The following is a 9703-nucleotide window of genomic DNA, read 5'->3' on the forward strand; positions in this document are numbered from 1 at the left end:
TGGGAGTATTGCAGGACGGGTGTCACTATCCATCAAATGTCGATATGTTGTTGATCCATATATAAGCACTCTAATCGACGTCGATAGCGATGATATCTTCCAAACGTTGGTTAAGGTGCTTGAGAAAGATACTTTCAACTCTGTGATGCTATACATAACAAAAATTGACAATGGCCTATACAATGTCATACCTTCTACTTCATTTTCACCGCGAAATCCCTCTAATAACCTGCCCATACCTTTGACTTCTGTACCACCGATTCCCTCTCAAAATCCCTCTAACAATGCATGCATACCTCCTACTTCCGTTCCACCGATTCCACACCTAAGATATCCACCGGAACGAGTAACTGTCACTCCCGACTCTCGTTTTGAAGTAGACTTACAAAGAGAATATGAAACATAATTGGGTAATACAAGCATAGGAGGTGACTTGGCACAATTTAGTTCAAGGTATGTCTTGTAGAATTTTATTTATATTCAAGTACTAAATCTACTATCCTGATTTTATATTGTTGAACTGTGTAGGGTTCGAGTTGACCTAAATAAAAACTTCTCGGACGATATGTATGGGAACCATATCTCCGAAGATATCATTGTCCCCGGGAAGGATGCAGATGTGCCGTTGGAGCATATTAATGTTTTCGAGGATGATTTTCATGTCTTCGGTTGTGATTTGGAAGAATTTAGAACTGAAGATGACAATGATGATGATCCTGCAGAGGATGATGACGAGGCTGAGGTTCAGGATGAGCAGGGTGATGAGGCCGCCCATGATCCTGAAAATGATAATGGAAATGAAAATCATGACGAAGATTCTGGTGAAAGCCTTAGGCCAACAGAAGTGGCTCCTCCTACCGGCAATGGTCGGCCATTTCTACCTGCTGGCACATGTCGGGCAGTCGAAGTAGACGACATGTATGTTGGGGCTGATGAGGTAGATGCAGATAATCTTCAGTTCGATGAGTTAACTGTTGGGGCTATGTATCCAAATATGAAGCAGTTCAAGAAGGCCGTTAAGGAGTATGCAATTCGGCAGCGATTCATGTTCAAGAAGTCACGGTCAACTCCCAAGAAGTATGCCGTTGTATGCAAGGAACCAGGTTGCAAGTGGCGTATATCAGGCATTAACTGTATGACTTATGTGCTAGTGAAGAAGTTTGTCAGCGACCATACGTGTACATCTCACTTAAAGGGCAATGATAATCATCTAGCTACATCACCATGGGTTGCCGAGACATGCTTACCCCTATTTGATCGTCCAGAAGATGTCGGGACAAGGATCATAAGACAGTACATCAAGTCGCACTGGGGTATAACCATGACCTACCGTAGAGCACACCTTGCGATGAACATCATCCTTGAAATAAAGTGTGGAAATGTGGAGCCGCTTGCTGCCTGCACTGATAGTTGAGATGATGAGAACAAACCCGGGCACCTACTTGCGTGTTTTTCGAGCGAGAGATCTACGTCCAGGGGGAGATGATAAATTTGCTCGCTTATTCTGGGCATTTGGTCCCAGCATACGTTCTTTCCAGCGAACACTCAGATCGATAGTTTTGGTCGATGGGACGCATCTACGTGGAAAGTATCTTGGAATCTTACTTATCGCAGTTGGGGTAGACGGGAACAACGGATTAGTTCAATTAGCTTTTGGAGTTGTCGAGACTGAGAACGAAGATAGCTGGTGCTGGTTCCTCTATTTGGTGAAGCAGCACGTATTGCCGGAGGGGATAGGCGCATTGACCCTATGCTCTGATCGACAAAAGGGGTTGATGCAAGCAGTGCCTAAAGTAATGCCTATTGCAAACCATAGCTACTGCATGCGTCACCTCGCCGCCAATTTGTACACCGACTTCAAAGACCCTTTACTTAAGAAATTGTTCTGGAGTGCTGCTAGAGCTTTGAGAGAGAGTGTTTTTATAGACACAATGGAAAAAATTAAGGCGAGAAGTGAAAATGCACACAACTGTATAGCCGCTATTCCCAAGGAAAACTAGGCTAGTTTCTACTTCAAGGGGGATAGATATGATGTGTTGACCACCAATAGATCGGAGTGTTACAATGCAGTGCTAAAGGATGCCAGAAAATTGCCGATTGCAGCTGCGGTGGAGCTGACTCGTTTTAAGAGCTTCGAATACATACAGAAACGTCAAGCGATGGGCCATGAATGGGAAACAAAGTGCATGCATTATGCAGAAAAACATTTGGGTCTGGCCAGGGAACAGGGTCGCGGATATGATGCTTATCGAGTAGGTGTGCACGAATTTGAAGTAAGGTCCCGTGATCATCATGATGTCGTAGATTTGCTGCAACAAACCTGTACATGTCGTGAGTTCCAAACGCTTGGGCTGCCGTGCGGACATGCCATGGCAGCCATTGCCATCACAGATTTTGATGAGTACGATTATTGCTAGAAATGGTTTCGTATAGAGATGTATCGGGAAACGTACGCTGAGGTGCTTCACCCTACAGTAGATCACACTCAATGGGAAGTGCCTCCAGAACCTCTCAACAATGTATTACCTCCTATAGCAAAAAGACCACCTGGACGGCCGCGTACGAGAAGATCTGACCGCGAATTGCAGAATGGAGTGCATCGCAAATGTACGATCTGTGGAAAACTTGGCCACAACAAAAGGACTTGTAGAGAGCCTCCCATGGAGAGACAACTGCCTGATGAATCTACCATTGGACCCTCTGCCCCCGTTTTCAATAGGTACGTGATACGTAATTCATGGAGGTGAATAGGTAGTATAAAACATCCCCGATTCCATACTTAATTCGGTGTGGTGTGGTGGTGGTGTTTGTAGGTCGGGTGTACCTTGTGCAGCTCCTTTTTTCACGTAATTACTCTGCGGACAATGCATTGGAGGCTCCACTTGGATGGATGAGAAGTGGATTAATTGAAAGTGTGCACAGTAATTAGTTCCTGTATTTAATTTTTTGTTACGTGAAACCCTTTTTTGGTATACTATAATTAGTGGTGTGCATATATTTATCCTTTTTTGTGTACTGTAATTAAAAAAATGTACTTGAATCCTAGTTTATATTGGGTTTGAGTCTATTTCGCAGGGAAGAATCCTAAAACAAAATATACGATGTCTTCAAACAGAGTATATACCGAGGATACACCGTCGCTAACATATGCTTAAAGGTTTATGGGTATATCAGTATGTCACAAGCTGTTACATTTCTGCAAGACTTCAAGCTTGGTCATTACATGAAGATTCCTCGAATAACAATGTTCATGGGTCAGATTTGTGCCTCTCCTCTTCCACCTTTCCTCTTTACCCAATTGAACAAATTAATAACCAAATATGTCATCCTAACAATATCTTTCTCGTTGTAAATAATGACAATCTTTCTCGTTGTAAATAATGACAATGAAGATGAATGGAATGAAAATTTCAGGTCGTGGGTACCCTGATAGCAGCACTTCTGTACTTGGGAACTGCATGGTGGCTCTTGCAGAATTGGAAGCCTCAACCGGTGGGGAAATTACTTGGATGGGTGCCCCTTCGCTTCTTGTCCTACTGCGAAAGGCATCGTAGTTGAAGGCTGCCCAGTTTTATGAAGGTGGAATGAGTTCTGAAAGTTGAAGGTTACCCAGTTTTCTGAAGGTGGAATGAGTTCTCATAGTTGAAGGCTGCCCAGTTTTCTGAAGCTGGAATGAGTTCTACCTTGCAAGCATTGTTAAAATAAGTTTTTCCCTGCTGCTAAGAAAATAGATCAACAACTGGAAAAGAAATTTGGTTGTATATATATATAATCCATTTCAACTGAATCAATTCACTTTTTAGTGTAAATAACTGAAACAATACCATTTACTTGAACTTTTTTTGATGAGTTTCAAATGCTCTAAATTGGAGAAGAGAATATATTCTGGCAATTGGGTTTTCTGTTGGCTGAACTTCACTTTCAATAGGTCTTCGCTAAAAAATGCCTTATTCCAATTCGGTTTATAGCTATCGTTTGAATTTGCGTTTGTGCAGGTGAATGGCAAAACGAAAGTTCTACGTGGTTTTTAAGGGAAGGTAGGTTGGCGTATTTAAAAATTGGCAGGACTGCTCTCTTAAGGTGAACAAGTTTAGTAGAGCTTGTTACCAATCATATGGGACCAGGCAGGAGGCAGATGTTGCCCTTCATGCCTATTTACATGGCAGTAGTGGGTGTATACAAAATGAGAAATAGGAGAGCAGCGTTGAAGGGTATTCACTAGCGTCAACAAGTTCTGCCTCATCAACTTCCTCTTCTACTTAGATTCTTATATTTGGTGCTGTTATTTTCATTTTACTGGACATCTGTAGTGGATGTAAATATGCTTGGGATTGTAAATATGGATCAAAACCAATTCTTTTTTCCGCTTCACTCTATTTATATATAAATAAACAACCTTCTTATGGCGTGATAAAATGTTTACCCTTTACATGTTGCAAATAATGCGTAGGCAACGCTTTTTATTACGATATGCGAATGTTTTGTTAGAAGCAATCACTGGCAGAATGTCAACCATATTTGGTATGAGGTTTAGATCGAAGTCACCACAAATAATGCATTGCCTACCAATTTAATTTTCCATTCTTGCAATTGATCTCATGCTTCCAAAATGGACTAAACATACCGCACCATAGGATGATCCACAACCGTTCATTGATGGAGCACAATGTGAAGAGGTTGTGCCCAAACCGCAGAGTCGTGGGTTTATCCTAACCTGGGCACTCAAGTTTTTTTTTTTTGTTATGGAGTTCATCTACGGTGGGGGGCTACGATCAATCTATGGAATTGTCCTTTGCCACACAACCTATTTAAATTGTGGCCCATCAAATGGACGTTTTGGATCATCCTATGGTGTGGGGTGGAGAGCCTATTTGGAAAGAAGGGGGTGGCTGTTGTCATAAATGGTGTTCAATTCATCAACAAGTTTGAAGAAGAATTTTGTTCTTCCCAATAGTAAGCAACCAAAGAAAGCACCGGAATTATTTTTTTTACCGGGATTAATTTTTTTCCCAACAATCTCCCAGGAAGATTTTTGTTCCACACAAGTGACAAGAAGCAACAAAATTCCACCAACCAAACGGACTTGCAACTTGGGGCTCTATCAGACAAAGTCTTAACTTTTTCACCTACAATAAAATACAAAAAACAGGGATCCCATTGCCAACTATGACGCTGAAAATAAAAACTAGAGAGAATAACCACAATTAAATACAAATAAATCATATTTGCATCCAATAGAAATATAAATTCCCCCAAAACTTGTTGAACAAATATTTGAAGATTTTGAAAGTCCTTTTCCATATTTCGCAATGAACCCAATGCCACAACCACCATCACTTCACAGAACATGATTTTTAATTACAAATACATAGTTCTTATTATGCTGAGATACAAACAAACTCTGTGTCCCTATAGCCCGATTTCTGTCCTATGCATATGCGCCCAACAATTACAAATAAATTTACTCCATTTTACCCCATTTTGCTTACAAATACACACAAAACTTCACTGCAAAGACCATCAATGTCCATCCTGTTTATACCATCCATGAGAACTTCACATAATTTACCCGAGGTGGATGAATAAATGTAAACCTGATATGCCAAAGACATAAGTCTATGAAGCTCAAGAGGTCTTCTTCATTTTTTCACTCATATATCCCCTTAAGAATTAGATAAAATGTAATACATCCCAAAAAGATCCAACTGACTATAGAAGAATCTACCTAAATAGGATTCATACAACCAACTGATAATCCAAAGACTATAGAAACATATAGATAAGCCTAATATAAAGAGAAATCTGAGCAAGACAGGATCCATCATCAGAGAACTAGAGCCATCTACTGCTCTGGAGGAGGCGGTGGCTGATGGGAAGAACTGCCCGGCGCCTGGCCCCACTTACCACTGGAGATGTAGCGATAATAGGCGGCTCACTGGTCATCAACGTGGGAAGTCATGGTCTGGAAGCTAGTCAAAATCGCAGAGTCGACATGGGTAGACAACTGCTGAAACTGAGAGGCCATGGATCGTTCAATGGCCTCCTGCATGTGACCCAAATCTTGGCGAGTGCAGAACTGAGATGTATCTTGTGACGGCTGAGGTGCCGCTGCAGCCTGGTCCTCGGCTTCGTAGCCTCCTCCATCGACATAATCGATGTCAATCGCTGCTTCATTAAGACCCATGCGGTTAAAGGTCTGAACATCAAACGGGGCAGTAGGAGTCATGGTCATCTCTCCATCCAAGGTGATGCCGAAGTGGCGGAAGACACGGGTGAGAATCATGCCATATGGCAAGGAAGAGCAGTAGCGTCCAGGGGTCTGAAACATGTAGCGAAATATGATATATGGCAGACAAAGCTGGCGGCCCTCTAGGATGATGTAGATAATATATGCCTCTAAGGGTCTTAGGGCTTCACGCATCCCAGAACAAGGTATGAAGATGTGGTACATGAAGTTATGGAGCATTCGTGCAACCGGAATGAGGTCGGCAGAATGTACGGGCATATTAGACTGGTAGCGCCGTGTTATCCGACCATAGACAGTGTCATGATCAATATCATCAAGTGAATGCGTCCCATCTTCCGGCCAAAAATAGTGTAAGAGGCCCTCATGGCTAATCCCAAATACTGTGGCAAAAGTCTGATAGCTGAGTTTGATGACAGTTTTCTTGATCTTAGATTCGATTTTGAAGGAGGAAGGGGAAATGGTGAGATTGGCATAGAAGAGACGCACCAATCGAGGGTAAACGGGTTCGTTGATGTGAAGGATGGGTGTCCAATGAAGAGCATCAAATTTGGCCTTTAAATCAAAATTTTGAAGGACAGGGGGATCAATGTACCTACCGGTGAGGATGCCCCTAGTGCCGACGTCGGCCCAGAGTTTCTTCGCCTTATCCCCAGTGAAATAGGAGTTGGCCACAACCTCGGCAGCCACAGCCTTGGCCTTGGCCTTCTTCCGTGAAGGCCCTTCTTCGTCGGGAACTTCCTCACGAACGTATTCGGGGTCTTCAACTTGGGAGGAGCCTCCGATGTTGAGATTTTTTGTTTTAGGAGGCATGGTGAGAGGAAATGTGGGTGGAGAGAAAAGTGATATGTAAAGAAGAAGAGAAATAGCCCTAAAATGGAGGACAAAAAGAGAAATAGAGAAGGGAAGAAAGAAAAAAATGAAAAAGGGATGAAATGCTAGGGTTTTAGGAAGAAGAGAGGGATTTGGAAGGGAGAAGAGGGTTTTGGAGGAAGATGTAGGGAGAAAATGACGGAAAGAAAGAAAAAGTGGAGTTAGGGTTTGAAGAGAAGTGGAAGGAAGAGGGAAAGAAGAGAAGAAAAGTTAAAAAAAACAAACCGGGTCCAGGGTTATAAAGCTCCTGGGCCGATTCTCGGAGTTCCGAGAAATTGTCTCGGAGTTCCGAGAACAGAAGGCAAATTTTGTTTTTCCTGGCCCGAATCTCGGAGTTCCGAGAAATTATCTCGGAGCTCCGAGGTTAACCTGGACGAAATCTCGGAGTTCCGAGAAATTGTCTCAGACTTCCGAGAATAGACGGATTTTTTGCAATTTCTACTGGACCGAATCTCGGAGTTCCGAGAAATTATCTCGGAGCTCCGAGGTTAACCTGGACGAATTCTCGGAATTCGGAGAAATTGTCTCGGACTTCCGAGAATAGACGGATTTTTTTCAATTTCTACTGGCCCGAATCTCGGAGTTCCGAGCAATTTTCTCGGAGCTCCGAGGTTAACCTGGCCGAAATCTCGGAGTTCCGAGACATTGTCTCTGACTTTCGAGAATCTTTCGAGGTTCCCTCTGCCCATATATTCGGAGTTCCGAGACAAAATCTCGGAGCTCCGAGAATTATTTTTTTCTTCTTATTTATTTATTTATTTATTTATTTTATGTAAGGAGGACATAGCAAGTTCAAACCATGAACTAAATGCATGAATTGTCTTTTGCTACACAACCTATTTAAATTGTGGCCCATCAAATGGACGTTATGGATCATCCTATGGTGTGGGGTGGACAGTCCATTTGGAAAGAAGGGGGTGGCTGTTGTAAGAAATGGTGTGCAATTTATCAACAACTTTGAGGAAGAATTTTTTTCTTCCCAACAGTTCAAGCAACCAAATAAAACAGGAAAAGCACAAAAAACAGGGGTCCCATTGCCAACTATGACGATGAAAATAAAAACTAGAGAGAATAACCACAATTAAATACAAATAAATCATATTTCCATCCAATAGAAATATAAATTCCCCCAAAACTTTATGAACAAATATTTGATGATTTTCAAAGTCCTTTACCATATTTCGCAATGAACCCAATGCCACAACCACCATCACTTCATAGAACTTGATTTTTCATTACAAATACATAGTTGTCAGTATGCTGAGATACAAACAAACCCTCCCTCTGTGTCTCAACAGCCTGCTTTCTGTCCTATACAGATGCACCCAACAATTACAAATAAATTTACCCCATTTTGCTTACAAATAGACACAAAACTTCACAGCAAAGACCATCAATGTCCATCCTTTTTACAACATCCATGAGAACTTCAAGAGCTCTTCTTCATTTTTTCACTCATATATCCCCCTTAAGAAAATCGCCACTGTCCCCGAACTCTCCGCGCAAGAATCTTTCGCACAGCTGCAGCCGATAAGCGGGAATGTCAGACTTGCTGAAAGTGAATGGATCATTTGAATACAGATGGTCGATCGCTTTAAGCACGAACAAACCACAGTCGAACCTGCATAACAACGGTTGTATTGAGCGAATAAAATTCATACCCTAAAAAAATAAACATTTAAATATACTGACCCATTGGCTTGTTGTGGGAAATTGTCCATCTGAGCATATTGAAAATGGTCTATATCACAGCCCCTTTCCTTGAAGTACTCCTTCAACAACGCTACCTGCAAGTGGTTAACATTGACAGGTTTAGGAAACATAAGTGTTATACGTATAGATTTATAAGTAGGAAAACATTGAAGATGCTAACCCACTTACGGTCAATCCTGCTCGTTCCTGGAACTCCAATCCTTTACAGGAATTGCATTTGTGGAACATTTTGGTGACCATATCGACAATGAGAAGAACCCAGTGGCTGTCTTGACATAATGGTAATAGTACCATTTGTACTGCTTCTAGCTGGTGCTCTATAAGTCTACCGTGGAGAGCGTCCTTCGCCGTCTTCCACTTTTCTACCCTCAGCTCCTCAGTTACTTCGCTCCCCACTGCAGTAAGAGTTCCCTAAAAAAAAGGAATTCAATGGGATACTACAGATATAATCTTATGTAAACTGAAATGTGGGATGATAGAAATTACACTTACATGTACCACCGAAGGAACGAAGACAATTCCGCCCCTAGGATCTGCTAACCCATCCTCGTTGCAGGACTGTACGTGCTTCCCATAAATATCCACGATCTTCAAGGAAGAGAAGTAAATGTGAGATGTGAGGTAATGTAGATTTTATTGATAAAAAATGACACTTACAGTGCCAGTCAGGTATTGTCTGACATTCCAAAGATGTTGTAGGTCTTCGGCTATTATGTGTACATCATCCTTTTCCATGAGAATATCACTGCAGAATTGTATTAAATTGTTAGTTAATAATTTTCATTTATGATCACCTTAAATCATGGTCTAATATAATTCACATCTACTTGCCTTTTCTCATGCTTTAAGAGTCTCTCTATCAGAGCTGTTCTC

At 41.8% G+C, this 9703-nt stretch overlaps 1 protein-coding gene across 1 annotated transcript; it reads left to right on the top strand.

Annotated features, from left to right (window-relative positions):
* The first annotated feature begins 1415 nt into the window (after nucleotides 1-1415).
* LOC143857444 (uncharacterized) lies at nucleotides 1416-2417 on the top strand. The gene is made up of 2 exons (XM_077367869.1): nucleotides 1416-1971; nucleotides 2071-2417. Exons 1-2 carry the CDS (start codon nucleotides 1416-1418, stop codon nucleotides 2415-2417), a joined length of 903 nt encoding a protein of 300 aa, XP_077223984.1.
* Nucleotides 2418-9703: the final 7286 nt, after the last annotated feature.

Source organism: Tasmannia lanceolata, unplaced genomic scaffold, assembly GCF_043159265.1.
Source record: "Tasmannia lanceolata isolate RefF3 unplaced genomic scaffold, GAP_Taslan_0.1 ptg000024l, whole genome shotgun sequence".
Classification (NCBI taxonomy): domain Eukaryota; kingdom Viridiplantae; phylum Streptophyta; class Magnoliopsida; order Canellales; family Winteraceae; genus Tasmannia; species Tasmannia lanceolata.

Bases quoted from the DNA above. Each gene is read 5' to 3' on its own strand.
- LOC143857444 (XM_077367869.1), top strand. From the start codon at position 1,416: ATGATGAGAACAAACCCGGGCACCTACTTGCGTGTTTTTCGAGCGAGA. The intron at 1,972-2,070 runs GTATAGCCGCTA...GTTACAATGCAG, and splicing joins AAGTGAAAATGCACACAACT to TGCTAAAGGATGCCAGAAAA.